Source organism: Cupressus sempervirens, chromosome 1, assembly GCF_028749045.1.
Source record: "Cupressus sempervirens isolate cs-2001-9-10 chromosome 1, ASM2874904v1, whole genome shotgun sequence".
NCBI classification, from domain to species: domain Eukaryota; kingdom Viridiplantae; phylum Streptophyta; class Pinopsida; order Cupressales; family Cupressaceae; genus Cupressus; species Cupressus sempervirens.
In genome coordinates, this window is record NC_143118.1 from 582,078,929 (window position 1) to 582,097,713 (window position 18,785).

At 35.3% G+C, this 18,785-nt stretch overlaps 1 protein-coding gene across 2 annotated transcripts in view; it reads left to right on the top strand.

The window, feature by feature from the left end:
• Positions 1 to 1,625: 1,625 nt before the first annotated feature.
• The window catches only part of LOC149578755 (HAD-superfamily hydrolase, subfamily IG, 5'-nucleotidase), a 142,275-nt gene continuing 125,115 nt past the window's right edge, over positions 1,626 to 18,785 (top strand). The window contains exons 1-2 of one of the 2 annotated variants that reach the window (XM_089831321.1): positions 1,626 to 2,248; positions 10,645 to 10,715. In XM_089831321.1, the coding sequence (XP_089687447.1) occupies positions 1,840 to 2,248; positions 10,645 to 10,715 (480 nt within the window). In that variant the 5' untranslated portion in view covers positions 1,626 to 1,839. Of the gene's footprint in view, positions 2,249 to 10,617; positions 10,716 to 18,785 lie in introns of both variants that reach the window. The other variant, XM_089831314.1, reaches the window with a different exon arrangement.

Here is an 18,785-nt window from a genome sequence, read left to right on the forward strand (position 1 = left end):
TTCACAAATAATCTCCCACATTATTGAAATCTTTCAGTTGATCTCCTAGCTGAAATGTGTGCTTTATTACTAGAAGTATCAACAATGGTTAATTTGTTAGGCTCCTTGAAGAAAAATGCTCAAAATATAGAAAACCATAATTGGGCCAGAATTATCGAGAGATAATTAAATAGAAGGACAAATACATGGATGAAATAAAATGTCAAGTGGATGGTTAAATGAGCCATTAATATGCAATAATGACTAAACTCTCAAAGTGAATATTTTTAGATTATCATGTAGGCAAAACAAACTAGTTTGATGAAACTATACTATATCAAATATTTGAGCCCCATATGACATAAGGAGTAAAAACTTACAAAGGAACAAAGGTTGAATGGATATCGAAAAATATTGATAGCCAAGTTAAAGAAAGATAATACTTAAAATTAATAATAAATGAAGTCTTGTTTATTTTACAATAAGAAGATTATGGAGACAAACTTGTTTATTTTACAATAAAAGGGTGGTGGAGAACACTAACATTTCATCATGAAGCACTCTATTTAAAGTGACACATCAATTAAAAAATAACATAAATGTAGACAATTTAAACACTTTATTCATGTAGCAAAACTAGATTAAATAATAAACATTTTTTTAATCAAAATCCAATTTTAAAATGGCTTAAGTATCCTCTTCCAAATCTTAATTTACACTGATATTCACATTAATATAAAAAATAATCTAAACATAGACAATTTAAACACTTTATTGATGTAGCAAAATTAGACTAAATAATAAACTTGTGATCAAAATCTAATTTTAAAATGACTCAAGTATACTTAAAAAGCTTTCATAAATCTTAATTTACACTAGTATTCGCACCAACTTAAAAAATAACATAAATGTAGACCATTTAAATACTTTATTGATGTAGCAAAAATAGACTAAATAATAAACTTTTTATAAAAACCCGATTTTAAATTGACTCAAGTATAATTAAAAAGCTTCCATAAATACTAATTTACATGATATTCACATCAACGTCAAAAAACAACCTAAAAGTAGACAATTTAAATGCTTTATTGATGAGCAAAATTAGACTAAATAATAAACTTTTGATCAAAATCCACTTTTAAAATGACTTAAGAATCCTTAAAAAGTTTCCACAAATCTTAATTTTGAGAGATATTTGTGACAAAATCAAATAACATTTTAACTTTGAAAATGACTTTAAGTATACTTAAAAAGTTTCCATAGATTTTAATTTTCAATGATACTCCCATCAACTTAAAAAAAAATCTAAATATAGAAAATTTAAATACTTTCTTTTATCAAAATCCAACATTAAAAAAGACTAAAATATACTTAAAAGCTTCCATAAATCTCTTATTCTCTTTTCATTAAAATATTTCAATGATTCATTCAAGTAAATTTCTACGTGGGGTAGGGTTCCCTTGTGCACCGTCAGTGTCACAATCGCCAAATAATGCACAAAGAAAGCAAAAATGGCGAAAGTCGTAGCTAGGCCGGCTGCAGAATCTCATACTCACCGACACGTGGCATAATAAGTCTCACTCAAACAGTCAAAAAGTTGGAAATTCTCTTCGCCCTCACCCGCTCAAACGAGGTCATTCTACCCCACGTCAACCAGTCAATGAATTAAAAAACATGTGGGACTGCCACTCCAAATACTAATATAATATTCCATATGCTCAGACTCCGCGGCGCGAGGCGCTAAACTCAAAAGCAAGGCCTGGACAAAGAATGTTCCGGCAGCATTAATATACGACCAAATATGCAATATACTTGCATTTGAATTATTATATAGCACAATTATTTACAAGCCTCTGCAAAATGGAGTACCCTGCTGTGCCCAGTTTTAGCTGTCTCTGCCGCCGATCACCATTATCTTCCTCTTCTTCTGCGTTCGGAAAGCTCGGGATTTTGAAGCCTGCCATGGCCAACAAAAATGGATATTGTTGTTATTTGCCGCATCTTGGAAGAATTAGGGTTCATGCCAGCAAAACAGATAATTTGAGCGCGGCCAATCCAAATGGTAAACAAACAAAAGAAGCAGACGTGACAAAGAGCGACCAAGAAGAAGAAGACGACGAGAAACGGCACAATGGCAACAATCTGTCGAGAAAAGCAGAGGATTTGTTCTCGGTGACGTCATCTAGCCATTTCGATGTGGATTATTTAGGCGAAAGCACCAAGGGAGACATGAACCTCAAGCAACCCCATCGTCTTGAGACGAGATTTGGTTCGTTCCTTTCAAGAACTTTTTTTTCCCCTTGTTACTCTGAATTTTTGTTTTTTTTTTTTTTCCATTAAGCTGGTGTTGAAATTCGAAGATTTAAAACCCTCCTTGTTCATTTGGTTATATGTTTAAATTCTTAGCTTTTATCTTACTTAATGCATAATGTGGATTAAAAAAACTTAATGCCAATTTTGTTTTGTAAATATTTATATCATAATTAATGAAGCTTAGCAATAAAAAGTGGCAAGTTGGTAGTGGCATATTTTTATTGTTCAATTAAGAACTAATTCTTTTATTAATTTGGATGTAAAACGAGACTTTGGAAATGGCCTAAAGTATATATATGAAATTGAAAAAATGCTTTATCCTTGAATGTGATGCCTTCAAGAACATTAGTGACAAAATGTAAATATCTTGATAGGTGTTTCTTGGTACAATTAATTCAACAAAGGGAATGTTAGCTCAGGGAGCCCATTATCACTTCGAGTAGGAAAAATATGGAAGCATAGAAGAAGAAAATAACAAGGCTAGTTGTTCCATAGACTATTTTAGCCTCAGATGTTAAATATTATTCTTTCATGGCCCCAAAAATGCATTTCTACAAAAGTCTAGGATAGTGCTAGAGCAAAATAATAAGCACAAGCCACTATAGTAGGTGGGAGTGTTATTCAGAATAACTGGGGGGGCAGGGGTGAATCAGTTATCCTTAGGTCTAGATCCACCAATTCAACTTTTAACAACTTCACATAATTTATTCAAACTCATAAAATCACTCGGACAATACAGCAACTTATCAACAACTTAATTTATTCATTCATCACTAGCTCTCTATTCAGTATATGCTAACTAACATAAATAAATAACAGTAAATAACTTGCATCACAAAACAACATTTACACATATGACACCAGGATTTAATGTGGAAACCCAATTTGGGAAAAACCACCAATTAACATGCTACCGTGTTTCACTCTTCTGAAGTGAGCTCGATTAAGAGCTAACCCTGTTAAAGGTTACAAAACACAGTGTTAGGTGTGACCTGGTTAGAGGATTTAATCACCCTACTAGGAGTGGATTGGTTAGAGGACTTCGGATCATTCCATTGGAATGTCACCTTGATTAAAGGATATACAAATGACTGTTAGGTCAACCTTGATTAGAGGACTTTACTGTGGTTAGAAAGTAACAACTAGGTTTGATTTGTCAAGATACAACTCACTTTGCAAAATCAGATCTTTATACGACTCATTTTCTTGTTCGTTGATTGGACTTCATTAGACTCTCCATCTCTGATTTTCTTGGCAACCATTCAAGCAATCACACTTCACCAATCTTCTCTCTTTTCCTCTATTACTCTGTTCTTCACAAGTTCTCCACAAAAGCGCCAATCAACAACGAACCAACCTTGATAAACATCTCTTATGCCTCATTAAATAGGTAGCTTTCATCGTTTGCCGCTTAAACATCACTGTAGATCTTAGGGTTTGATTAGATTCAACAAATTTGATCATCATTTAGTCCTCCTTTCTTGTCACTTCTAGAAACTTCTCTTTGAATCTTTTCCTTTGATCGCTTAACAAACTCAATTCATGCATTAAATACGCCAACTCATTAATCCTTATCATCCACGCATTTTGACCAATTTGAAAATTCAACTATATCGGCCTCAAAGCTTGATTCTTCACAAACTATAAAAATGTTGACACTCGGTCATCACTATTTTCTTCTGCTCGGTCATCACTGGGTAGCTTGGTCTATTGTTTTGTCTCGCTCGACTTACACTGGCTCACTCGGTCTTCACTATGCTTGGTCGCTACTACATTTTCCTTCGTCTTGCTCAGCCATAACTAACACTCGGCTAATACTATTTGCTCAACTATCTCTTAAGTTCCTTAATCTTCTGCTTCATTAGCCTAGTAAAACTATCACCCGGTCAAGCTTAGTCTTTTACTCAAATTCTTGTTTTCTCTTCTATACATCAACTCAACTATCTGCTTCACTTCATATAATAATTAAACGACACATTATCTTGTCAAAGACTAATTGATCGAGTGTCCATTGTAATTCCAACATACTTGCTCCTTTTCACTCAATAATTCACTAGTTCATTTGGTTATCTCTTTTTTAAATCCTCTTCATCAATCAATTGTATAACACTCTATACTATTAGTAAATGTCTCACCATTAAGGTGACATCAATGACAGTAAAACAATTGTTCCAATTGTAGTTTCCAACAATCTCCCTCTTTAGCATTGATGACAACACCTCTAGTTACCATGTAAATGCAAAAGACTCTCGATTTGTCATTAACAACTCCCTTTGTAGTCTGTATCAGATCTTCAATAATATCCTTAGTTTCATTCCGATTCTCCTCTTTGCACTCTCTTAAACTTCTTTCTCTATGATACCAATTGTAGATTCTTCATTCTGACACCAATTGTAATATCAATTGTATTGGCTCCCTCTTTGACATCTCTTCTTGTAATTCAGCTTCTCTCTCTTTATCTGATAACTTGTATGGTAATTGCATACATATTCTCCCTCTTTGACAACAATGGCAAAGACATCATCCATTACATACTCATCATTCTCTTAGTCACTGTTTGATTGATATTGCAATAATCACTCCCTCTTTCATTTGTAACTTGTAGCTTCTACTCATACCTCTATCCGTCTCTTCACTATTTTAGGCAGCTCCTACCTCTTGCATCGATGTGTGAGATATTCTAATCATAACAATTGATGCAATGTTGCATCTCTTCTCAGCTTGCTTCGGATATAGGAATGATCCCTAACTGACCTTTTAGATACTCAAATGCATCCTTAAATAATGCCTTAGTGAATGTATTGACTATTTGCTCCTTTGGGTTCACATATTCCAATCTCACTTCTTTGTCTTGTACTAACACTCTTTGATCAATCTCCTCATTCATTGCTTTAATCCAATCTTCATTCTCCAAAGCATCCTTAACTGATCTAGGCTTAAACTTACATTGTTAACATGTATCTTTCTTCAACTTGTTTCCTGTCATGACTCCTGGCGCTTTGTCTCCAATGATTTGGTCTGGTGTATGGTGTCTTTTTACATATTTTGCTAGGACAGGTTCAGATCTTCCTTCTTGTGGTAATTTACTCAGTCCTGCTTGCTCATCTTCTTCAAGTATCTCTGTCTGCAACTCGACATTGTCTGTTTGGTGTTTGTTTTCCTCTCTCTGACGTTCAACTTCTTCTTTGTGTGACTTGGCTCCTACAACTTGATGCTCGGCAACATGCTGATGCTCAACAAAGCTTTTCTATTGAACCTCGGTAGTGCCTAGCTACTAATGCTCAACAACCTCTTTCTCTAGTTCAAGTAATGTACTAGGTTCTCCTTCATAGATGTGGACAAAGTTTCTATAATCTTCAAGTTCTTTTTTGCATTCCTGCTCATTGTTTTCTGCAAATTCATCAACTCTAGCATTTGCACTTTCTACAATTTTGTTAGTGTTAGAATTCAAACACTTATATGCCTTGCTTTTAGTTGAATATCCTAGGAATATACCTTCATTACTTTTTGCATCAAGTTTTCCTTTCCTTGCATATTTCAATATGTAACGTTTGCTTCCAAAGAATTTGAATAATTGACATTAGGTGTATAACCATACCAAAGTTCAAAATGGGTTTTGTTTGTACCTTTCTTAACTTGAACTCGGTTTAGTGTATAAACAACAATACTTATTGCTTCTTTCCAATACTTTTGTGAAACACTTTTCTCCATTGTCAGTGTCCTTGCACAGTCCATGATTGATCTATTCCTTCTTTCAACTATCCCTTTCTATGGTGGAGTCCTTGGTGTACTCATTTGTCTCTTGATTCCTTTGCCATTGCAGATTATATTGAACTCATTTGATATGAATTCACCTCCTCTATTTGATCTCAAGCACTTCAGACTCTTACTTGTTTCCTTTTCAATTCTAGCCAAATACCACTTAAACATTTGAAATGCATCAGATTTTTCTTTAAGAAACATCACACTCATCATTCTAGAGAAATCATCAACAAATAGAATATAGTATTTGTCACCATAATAACTTTGCACTCCAATAGGACCACATAAATTAGTATGAATCAACTTCAAAATATCATCAGAACAATAGGTCTTGCTCTTGAAACTAGATTGTCATTTTCCCCATTTGACATTGTTTGCACATCACTTTATTAGGTTTGCTCAATCTTGATAATCATCCTATTACTCTTTTCATCTTACTAATGCTTACCAAATTATCAAAATTCACACTACATAGCCTCTTATGCCATAATCAAACATCTTCAAATTGTGCAAATAGACAAGTATCTTTAGATAGGTCTAGATAGAACAAGTTACATCTTGTTTGCTCTCCACTTCCGATTAGTTCACCAGTAGAAAAATAAATCTTTGCCTTCGTGTTTTGAATTTAACTCGGTAGCCTAAATTGTTCAACCGTGCCACAATCAACAAGTTATACTTCAAACCATCAACCCAATATGCATTGTCACGTCTGATCTTATCATTCAATATAATTGATCCTTTACCTTTCACATAACATGGTGCATCATTTCCAAATATAACACTACTCCCATTGCAATGTTCTGGCTTTTCAAACTAACTTGTATCACCAGTCATATGATGTGAACAACTGCTATAAATTATCCATCTGTCGTTATTATTCACATGTGAAATTAAAACAATTTTCTCATCTTCATTAGATTCATCTTGAATTGCAACATAAACAACTTTCTTCATCATTTTCATTAGTATCGCTATTAGAATTATCTTCTTCAACAATGTAATAGGATTTCTTACTTTTGCCTTTGTAGTCTTTTTTACCTTGACTATCTTTGATGTCTTTCCTTCCTCGGTACTTGTTGTCTTTCCTTTCTTCCTTTTCGTCTCTGTCAAGACATGTTGCAACAATATGACCAACTTTGTTACATGTAAAACAAATAATAGGAAGTTTACCTTTGCATATGCCTTTTCCTCTTGGTAGCCTTCTTGCCAATAATGCATCAAGATTGTCATCTGATTCACTATCACTATCCACATGCTTACTCTTTTTCTTTCTTTTAGATCCATCAAGGGTTAGTTGAGACTTTAAAGCACACTCAACAATAGGTGTATGATTATCAAAATTTGCCAATTCAAATGCAGCGAGTCTACCAATTAGACTATCCAAGGTCAAATCATTACCAAGTGTACATCTCAGTTCTTGAATTGCAGATACTCTAATTGCATAGATAGGAAGTAAGGTCCTGAATACCTTGCTTATCACAATCTCATTAGATATGTCTCTTCCAGCTCCTCTAATAACATTCACAATCTCCTTGATTCAGCCACAATACTATGCAATAATATCTCCTTTCATTCTCACGTTATCAAACTTGCCTCTCAAACTTTTTGCTTTAGCCCTTAACACAATTTTGTCTCTCCATGGATTTTAGCCAACTTGTCCCACATCTGCCTTGTAGTAGTGCACTCCTTTACATCATCAAATTCAGCATAACTCAGGGACGATGTCAGATCTATCATCATTTTATTGTGCTTCTGCTTCTCCTTCATTTGTTCAACAATCATGGGTCTAGGTACTTCAATATATTCGTTTTCCAGGTAGTAAAATGCAAAATCTCCAACTCCAGATAGATGTAATTTCATTAGTTGTTGCCATACAATGAAGTTCTCTTTGTTAAGCTTAGGTACCTCTCTCTTGAACATCTTGATCTTTAGCTCTAAGTTCCTTCAAACTTTCCTTACAAGCACCAAAGCTCTGATACCAGTTGTTAGAATATTGAAGATAATTGACAGGGTGGGGGGGTGGTGAATCAATTATCCTCGGGTCTAGATGCACTAATACAACTTTCAACAACTTCACACAACTTATTCAAACTCATAAAATCACTCCGCCAATATAGCAACTTATCAACAACTCAATTTATTCATTCATCACTAGCTCTCTGTTCAGTATATGCTGACTAACATAAATAAATAGTAGTAAATAACATGCATCACAAAACAACACTCACACATCTATGGCACCAAGATTTAATGTGGGAACCCAATTTGAGAAAAACCAAGTAACATGCTACCACTTTTCACTCTTTTGAAGTGAGCTCGGTTAAGAGCCAACCTTGTTAAAGGTTACAAAACACATTGTTAGGTGCGACCTGATTAGAGGATTCAATCACCCTGTTAGGAGTGGCTTGGTTAAAGGACTTTGGATCATTCTATTATAATGTCGCCTTGATTAAAGGATTTACAAATGATTGTCAGGTCAACCTTGATTAAAGGATTTTATTGTCACAGTGGTCAGAAAGTAAGAACTAGGTTTGATTTGTCAAGACACTACTCACTTTGCAAATTCAGTTCTCCATACGGCTCATTTGCTGGTTCATTGATTGGACTTCATTATACTCTCCATCTCTGATCTGCTTAGCAACCCTTTAAGCAATCAAACTTCCCCATTCTTCTCTCTTTTCCTCTGCTACTCTGTTCTTCACAGGTGCTCTACAAAATCGCCAATCAGCAACGAACCAACCTTGATAAACATCCCTTATGCCTCCTTAAATAGGTAGCTTTGATCTTTTGCGACTTAAACATCACTGTAGATCTTAGGGTTTGATTAGATTCTATGAATCTGATAATCATTTTGTCCTTCTCCTTTCTTGACACTTCTAGAAACTTCTCTTTGAATCCTTGGTTTTGATCGCTTCACAAACTCAATTCATGCATTAAATATGCCAACTCATCAATCCTTATCATCCATGCCAATAGCATTTTTAGTCATATATATATATACTATGCAACCCTCCCCCCAGCACCCTTGCCTTCTCCAAATTGAGGCCTTTTTTTTTCCCGCACCCAAAACTATTTTGTGGGATCTCCAACTCATAGGCCACTTCACCTATCCTCACAATCCTATAAAGTCTATTGTGTTGGGTTTGAACTTTACAACTTGACTTTTCTTAATAGAAGTCTGCATATATGGCCGTATTCTCAAGAATACCGAGTCTCCTTCCTCAAAAGATCTCTTTGTCCTTGTCCAATTTGCATGAGTCATTTGCTGATTTTTTTTGCTCACTGTCAATTATCTTTTAGTGCCCTTAATATCTATCTTATATGTGTCAGTTGCAACGATATTTGTTTTCCATACTAGCTTGTACTTCTCCTACTTTTCATATTTGAGAAAAACCATAATATGAGATTATGAATGGTAATCTGTGTTGTGTATTTATTGTTTGTGTGAATGTTTAGCGTTAAATTTTTTAATATGCTCTCTGTGTGTGTATTTGTGAAATATTTTCCGTCTCTCCTTTCTTTTACTTTAGTGTGCCCTTTATTAAACTTGCACATTGAACATTTCTAATAATGTAGCAGTCAACGCCTGCCAGCCTTTCCAAATGTATTTGCTATTCATTCAATTTTAAAATTCTCAAGGAGTTTCACTGATCCACTTTTGTATCCAATCCTTCAAGGGCATTGTTTCACTTTATTATTAAGTTGCCGAATTGGGATCGGGAATGGGTATGGGTACATGGGTATGCAACACTGGTACAGCAGAAAATTTTGTAGGGGGTGAGTATGTTTTTGGTACGCCCGTGTACACACACACACATGCATATTGGAATATGTGTATGTGTGTGTATATGTATGTATATATGTAGCTATATATGCAACTTAAAAATAGAATTAAGTTTAGAATGTCATATACCTATACATATGCTAAACAAAACCATTACAAATTTCAAATCTTGAAACATTTCATTCTAATTCAAATTCAAGTTTCTGTATCAAGAAGATCAAGCCAGAATCTCATGGCAGATAAGTTCAGAGTTCGCTAATCAGCAGTCTAGGTCTTAAAAATATCTAATGGATGAAACAAGCACACTAAACATTTCAGCATTAAAAAAAAACACAAATCCCAGATGTGTACCCACAGGAGATTTGTTTCAGATTCAGATTCTGGTACGTTTTCTTAACTGGAAACCCAAGAAAAGTCGCACAATTCAGCAACTTAGTTTATTTCTAAAGTCATTCTGATTTACGTTTTGTTGCTGTAATTTTCATTGTCTTGCTTTTTCTTTGTTCTCTTCAGTTCGTTATCTGGTTTCTTCAAAATGAAAACACGAAAAACTCTAAAACCTATATTTGATTTAAACATTTCATCATTTACAGTTAGTTATTTCACATTTTCTTTAAATTTTTTGGGGAAACTTGTGTTTGAAAGGTACTAAAAATTTCTGAAATGAGGCTGCGATGATGTGCACAAAGAACAAAACTGAAAATTTAATTTCAGTATGACAGTATTTGAAGTATTTGTTTTACATTTAAATATGTATTCTGTACCCCATTATCTCATAGGTTTGGAGGGTACTTTTACTCTGAAAGGTCCAATTGAAGAAATTGCAAAGGCTGAGGCTAGGGATGCAGGGATGTTGCTGAGTAAGCTGGGTGTTCTGGTGTGTATCATTATTATTCATTGAAGCAAATATCGAGAAAAATAAATATTTCAAGTATTAAAGTAAAATTTCATGTGCAACTGTTAATTTATTGCCAAGGATTTTTTTTGTGTATTTGACCTATTGTTGTGTTTAAATTTCAGGCATATTATAATTTGTGGTCCTGGTTATAGTTTGGTTGCACCAGATAACATGTTCTTGTTTCACTTTTGTTATATAAGCTTCTGTCATCTTCCCCTATTTTATGGAACAAGAGTTTTTTTATAGTTTGCAATACACAAATGTTAAATTGTTTTATCTGTTTTAGTTTGAATGTTCTAACTTCTAAATACTAAGTTGCTACCAGTTTTACTTTGTGGAAGCAAAACTTGCTTTAACAAAGAGTGGTGTTGCTTGCTAAATTGTTGAAATGAAAAGCTTCAGTTTTTCCAGTTAATGAATGGTGCATAAACATGTCAAACCGTTGACCAAAACATGACCTTTAAATTTTCACATTATTGTTTTTTTGTGTATAATACTTTTATTGTTCTCAGTTAAAGTTTATATGTGATATGAGAGGAGGCAAAGTACTCCCGAGTAGTTGATGTGATCTTGTTCAAAGAATGTTTCTGCTAGTATTTACAAGAAGTAGAGTAAGCAAAATCCAAATCCATTGCAGTTAATGCTGGGGCCCAATGCTTTCTGAAAGGTTAGATTTATTGAGGATCTATGGTCCTCCCTGAAAGGATTTTTACTCTCTTGTTTGGAACAAAAAATGGCCAAGAATCATTCTTTTGCCATCATCAAATTTTCAGTGAGTCCCATTGACTTCCGATTGACCTGGATCCAAGCCTTCGGTGTTCTTATGCTTGAGAAAGCTCCCATGAAATTGCAAAACAGGGTTCATTTCCTTATGCATCCAGACCCTTCTTTCCATTTCTTCTAGCAAGAAATATATATTGGGGGGTTTCAGCCATTCAAAGGAAGTATCTGTTTTTCACTGAAAAGTTAGGCCAATTTATAGTTCTTTTGGCTTGGTACTGGCGAAATCCTGAGAGATTTGAGCTGTTTGGTTGTGCCTGTCTGAATGCTGCTGCATTTGGTAAGACTATTGCTTGAACAGGTTTTGATTCATCAAGGAGGCCATGCTCTCCACCTTGGCTGCATGCAGCTGAATTGGGTGATCTGTGATGGTAGCCTAGGAGAAGAGAGATAATAATTCTGTGGAGGAGAGGGCTGCTTGGTGAAGGTTAATATTTCTAAGCTATCATTGGACAAGTTAACAATATAGATTCTTGACTATGGTCCTCTCTTTCTTGAATAATTGCATACAAGTCTGCTTTATACATAAGCCCCGATGTGCTAGAAAATGTTTTCAATAACAAGAACTTGATGTTGACACCAGATGATTTGCAACTTACTCTACAATTTGATTTGTTGGAAATTAAATGTAGAAATTAAATGATACTTGCTGCTACTACTTGAATTAGTTCCACTTGCAGGTGAATTATAGTGTTTTAGACTAGTTTAATTTGAACAACTCATGGATCAAATAAAAAAGAATCAATGACTGGTGCATTGTAGTGTATTAGTGTAGCAGAATGTGAATCAGTCTCGGAGCAAAAAAGATGAAGTAAACAACTGGTAAAGAGAAGCACTCATAGCATAATATTTTAAGCAAGTTGAAATCCGAGTTGGTGAGATCTACCTGGGTCAATTCGATACTGTTGTTCATCTCTCCATCTTAAGAATTTGATTCTTCTTCTTCTTCATCTTGAATTGGAGTGGCCGGCTTTGTTATTCCCCATCTAGATCTGTATTTTTTTGTATTTGTATTTTCCCTTGGTGCCGTGGCAAATCCTTTGTTATCTGCATTTTCTTTACCCTTTGCTTGTTCTTTTTTTGCCAGTATTTTTGTGGGTAACCTGTACTGGGATCTTTTGTAATGTCCCCAAATTTTGGTGAAATAAATAAATAAAATTATAAATTAAAAAAGGACTAAAGTAAAGTTATATTATAAAAGCCACTTTATTTAATCAAGCTCTCCAGCTTATTTCAAATGCTACATTATGAGGTGGAAACTTTTAAAAGGCTTATCAAATTGTCATAAAAGGGAGGATTTGCAATGCATTGGAGATGTTCTAGATGTTATTTTGTTTTGATTAATTTTTCTGATGAATTTCTTGAGACGAAAACCTTTGGGACTTTATAGAAGGGGTGGACAAAAACATGGTTCTTCTAAGGAGGTGGATGTGCAACAGTTCACACTGGTATAAAATTTGTAAGATTGGATTTTTGTTTCAGAAATAAAAATATTGCTCTCTTATGCAGGATAAATAAAGTTAATATTGTTAATGTTTGGCATAATAGTTGGGGCAAGGTTCTTTATTTCCTGCTGAACCGGTTCAAGTCACATTTAAGGTTTTATAATAATCAATGTTACTGCTGTAGTGATTTCAATTCAAAACATTTCAATTACAACATTAGATAGCAGCAGTGTATATGACAAGGTCGGATTGTGATTATGTCTTGGGCATATTGCTTCCCATGGGCCCGATATTTTTATTGGCTGACTATTCTAAGGTCTGGTTTTGAATTCTGTGTGCCGTAATATGAAGTGAGCCCATGTCTAGTGAATGGTGGTTGATATTTGAAGACTGGGTTTTGTATTGCACAAATATATGTTGTGAGGTTTTCACACCATCACTCCATTGCATATGGGGATCCCCTCTTTTTACTTTAGCAGCAGCTGCAGTAGTTGTGGTTCTAGTTGGCAACATTTTCAAGTCTCCAAGTCTAAAGGGTGAGTTTGAGCAATTTTGGCCTGCTGGAAAGTCAAGTGTGTCAGGGATATGCACAAAAGTTGGGCTAAGCTAGTCAAGGAGATTGAGTTGAAACTTGAAACAAAGTGATTTGTGATGGAATACCTTTTGAAAAAAGTTTTTCTAGCCTTAATTTGACCTTAGTTAAAGCTAGGATAGCTTGTGGGAGTTAGCCATGCTGAAGGCTTGCTGAATCCTGAAATTTGGCTAAGCGTGGAATTTTTTGAAAACCCCCAAAATCTAGAATCTCTATTATAACTCCTATGAAGCTAGAACCTATCTCAAACTTCCTGACAATATTTATATGAATATAAGAAAGGAAAGAACTTATACTTAAATGTTATATTTATATAAATTCTCCCACCTTACTTGCGAGCAAAATTCCCAACAGTAGGTCAGAATTCGACCATGTGTTGGGAAAAATCCCAATGGAGGCCATAGTCCTGCCCCCTACCAAGTATTGAGTTCTACCAATTTCAATGAAGCCCATTTCTGTTTCAAACTAAAATTGGCAAAGTAAGAATGAAAAGAGATGAAATTGGCAAAGTTTGCGGAAGGAAAATGTGTAAGTATCGAAACAAAATCCCCAAGAAGGGGCGGAATCCATCCTCTTCTTGGGAAAATTCCCCACAACGCAAGGAACCCGCTGGCATTTGGGGAGAATTTCCCAACCATCCTTAATGTCCACCTCTCATCAGATCATGCAAATCATCTTGTTTAGATTCATAATGCAAGTTAATGATAGATTATGAAGTAGACAAAGTAATCCCCTAAGAGAGGGTGGAATCCACCCTTCCATGGGGATAAATTCCCCAAACTACCATGATTTCCGCCCTATCTAATCTCAGAAACAAACAATCAAAATGCCAAACTCTCTTAGGTAGGTTGGCTCAGCTACTAAATGCACTAATTTTGGAAAAATAAACATGTTTAAAAATTAATTTGAGACTTCAATCTGGGTTGGTCTATGTAGACCCATAACATTTCAAATAAATTAGCTTCATTAAGTCAAGGTTGGCCTCTTAAGAGTAAAGGGGCCTTGCTCTTTTGAAACATCTATATAAGACAGATGCGTTTATCTCATTTTGGGCACTAATAAATGCAAAATTCATCTCTGCTCTAAGATAACGAGCTACCACTGCAAATACCATCAAAGCATCCATGTTAATGGCGATTTATCTTTATCAGTGTGCTGCAGTGAAACAATAAACAGTGGACCATCAATGGGAAGGAAATGGGGTCTTTGAAGATGACAACTATAGGCAGATTATTCCCAGAAATTCCGTGTGAAGGAAAGTAAGGAGCAAGATTCAAATTGGTTCGAAGTGCAAGAACGTCTAGCATTTCCAGATGCGAGTTTTATTCAAATGCATAAGATAGATTTGAATTAGGCCTCCCCTCCATTTGAGATGATAACCTAGGGGGGTTTTTGTGAAGAGAATAAAATCATATAGAGAAAACAGTGGTGAGAATCCAATTGCAATGAAGTGAAGCAAAATCTAATTAGGATTACCATCTAGATCCAAGATTTGCAAAAGAATAACATGATCTCAGATTTGAAAAAATAGAAAGAAAGTGGAGTCTCAAATAAACCTTATTTCATGAAAATGCTAAGTCTTTCTTCACTTTGTTATCTTAATGCTTCTTTTATCTTGTTTTTGTAAGTTGAATTGAAGAGGAAGGAAGAAGGGAGCTAGGAGGTGCTCGAGACTCTAAGTGGATGCTACGATCAAATTCAAGCTCAAGTTCAAGGATTCCTAATGAGAAGAGAGAGGTAAGATCAAGTTGGTATTCAAGATCAAGTTCAAGAGAGAGTTCAACTACATGAAGACAATATTATCAAGAGCAATTAAGATGCAAGTTCAAGTCAAATCATGTAAAGCTCAAGAGGATGAAGAAGATTCAAGAGATGAAGCCACGAGGAAGATTGGGTCATCAAAACATCCCTAGGAAGTTGATAGTTTCGGAAGAGTGAATCACAGTTAGTCACTTTGAGTGATACTATCTAACAATCAAACAATAAATATTTGCAGTTTTAATAAACACATTTCACAAGCCAGGATTCAAAGCACGTGTTCTTAAATAGATCTATAGGATAAGTATAATGAGGTGGCACTGAGTTGTCTCCACTGATTGGAAAATTCCAGATTTGAGCACAATCAATCACATTATGCCAAGTGTCCTACTTTCTTATTGGCTCTTGAAGTCATTGTAATTTTCTTATGGCCCAATTGGTGCCCTTATGTAATTGGTTGTAAATTTGGCAACCCTATTTAGGGTTTGTAGGGAGAAATCCTACTCCTTGATCTTGGCCCTTCATTGTGACACAACTATAAAAGGCCAAGTCCTCCTTAGTTGAATTTCACTAGCATTAGATTAGATTGGAGGAGTGCATTACATTTAGACTAGAAGAGGCTAGCTAAGGAGAGACTTGATCCAATTGTTGCTATAATGCTATCAAAGTAATGGGTGATTCATTGTTGGTTCTTCATGGTGATTTACTTGATATTGCTTTGAAGTGATGCATAATTTCCTCAATAATTCACTTGGAGTAGATTTCTTTTTCTGGATGTTTACTTGATTGACTTGCCAAATCTAGGTTTCTAGCCTTTTGCTGATTGTAAGTGTGCCTTGTGAGGTAAGCCAATGACTGAAAGCATTTAACTTGAATTGATATTCAATCTTTAGTTTGCATCCATTTGATGGGATTGAAGAGGAGATATTGATTTGAAAACCATTTGAGTGTTCTTTAGAAGCTTGCACTAGGTGGGTGGAGTTGCTGATTAAGCTACATCTAGTGGAGTCCAAGTCCATCAATGATTCCTTGCATTTATAGTTGGAAGTAGAAGTAGCAGTAGAAGAGTTGAAGTGGAAGTTGGAAACTTAAAACCAGTCAAACCTTTAGAAGTGCAAGTAGTTGATATCCCTTGAATGAATAGCGTAAGTCCCCTAAGTGATAAATAGAAAATCACATTATTTCACTGAGGGAGTATCCACGATAGAAGGAACCTTGATCTTATGTTGCAAGCTTAGCATGAGAGATGCCCTTATATTAATAGAGGATTGAATATTTGATGTTTCATACCGAAACATTGAGTGTTTGATTCTGTTTGTTGTAATGGAAGAATACTCATGCTAACACTAGCTTAATACAATATTCTGGCAAGTTTGAAGATATATTGAGGGTCCGATTCATAATTTAGCACATCATTTGTGGATTTAATATTTTTGGGCCAGACTATTAAAGATTTTTCAGGTTTAATTCGAATAATATTAAGCTTCAAATTACTAATTCACATAGTGTTTGCCGGGAACATTGTGGGAGCCTCTAATTTGTGATGGCCACCGATCTATAAAGGATGCTAAAAGATTACAGTGGAAGTCTCCTATCAATCACTGAAGACTCAAGGATGTCCACACACAGCCAAAGATATTTGATTGTGCTTGGAATGCAAGAGAGACATTGAACATGTTGTTTCCCCTAAAATACATATAGAGCTATGAGAGATTGAACAGAGATATAGTAGAAACCATTCGTGGTTTCCACCAGATTGCTTCTATTGGCATTTGCTGTGTTATTTTTATTCATTAAAATCATGTTAGGCATTATAGTTCATGCTAATGGCATCAAATCTTAAAGTTGGGGGCACCATAATTCCTGTTCAACATGGTTACACATTTCCTGAGCATCATAACTGCAAATGGAGTTGACTCTTCTCTGAGTACAGCAGCTGTGTCTTCTCTTGTTGCTGCTGTGTATGTTCTGAGTGCAAGCATATTAGTTTGTGCATAAGAATCAACCATTTGTGCATGAATAAAGTTGCTTCTGCTCTGGGTGTAACAAACAGATTTTCATAACAAAATAAAGGTGACATAGAAAGAGTTTACCACAAGTAATTATTGAAGCAGAATATCTTGAATTCCTTTTTATGAGACATTAACTGATTTTTATTAGAATGTTTCTAATAATAACGCTCAATCTTGTATTCTGCTGTTTTTTAGAAGTTTCTATTTCTGTTTTATTGTCATGTATATATGAGCTTCAAGCTCCTTGTAAATGTATTCATTTTTTATTCAATACACAAGATAATCTTTCGATTATTTTATGGTATCAGAGCCGTTTTAACTCTCCCAAAAAGTATTATAATTTCTTTTCAGAAATTATCTGTGCAATATTTTTTTTGGATCCGTTTATCTTCTATTCTGTTCTTCGTGTTTTCGTGAGTTTGTGTGTTCGTGTGCTTTTTGGCTCCGTAGCATCGTCCCCTGTTGGTGAGGCTTCACACGCAACCTGTTTCATGTGAAACCAAGTCTAAAGCCCGCGTCTAGGCTTCATGTGACCTGGTATTTGTACGACCTGTCTATTCGCACTCATCTGCGACCTCTAGTCCTTTGTGGCATCTCGGTTGTCATTTGGCATCATTTAAGAAGTTGCAGGGGTTTGAACATGGCTACCTGCAGTTTGCATTTCGACCCACGACTTGGTGTTTGCATTTCAACCCCACTTGATTCGACGCAACCTGGTGTCTTCTCAAAAGATGACTGAAAGTGGCTCGACCTTTGAAATTTCTCTACATACTTTCCCGGGCTCTTGTTCGTAATGTTTTCTTCACCAGAGCCGTTTTCGGCTTCAAAACCCCAATTTTTAAAGTCCGATTTTTTTTGATAACATATTTGTGGTGGCTTTCTCGAGATCCTATCTGGGTCTCTGTCATTTTTTTGGTACCTCGTTTTTTGTGCCTCAATTTTTGAGCCAACAAATTTGAATTATGACTTCAGTCTCTTTTAGGGTTTTCTGTTTACTCTTTTGGGTACGAGTTGGATCTTTCTAGGTCAGTTTGAAATTTGCCATGAAATCTGTGCAAATGGCATCTTTGACCAACTTGATGCTGGAAAATAGTCATTGATTTAATGGTAGCAATTACAACACTTGGAAGCAGCGAATGCTAACCATCTTCGAGTACCGTCATCTGGATGCGCTTGTTCTAGGCACAGAGTCACGTCCTTCAGTTCTAGCTAATCAGGATAAGTTTGATGATTGGAATCGAGAAGCTGTTCTGTCATAGATGATCCAATTACCTCAGATTCCCTCTGGCAAGTCAGCTGTAGACATTTGGAAATATTTGAAGGAGCTGCATGAAACATCCAACAAAAGTCGCGCGTTTTTCTCAAGAACCAACTGTTTTCCATTATGATGGATGAACGTATGTCCTTACAAGAACATCTCAGAAAGATTAAGGACATTCGTGATCAGCTTGATGCCATCAGT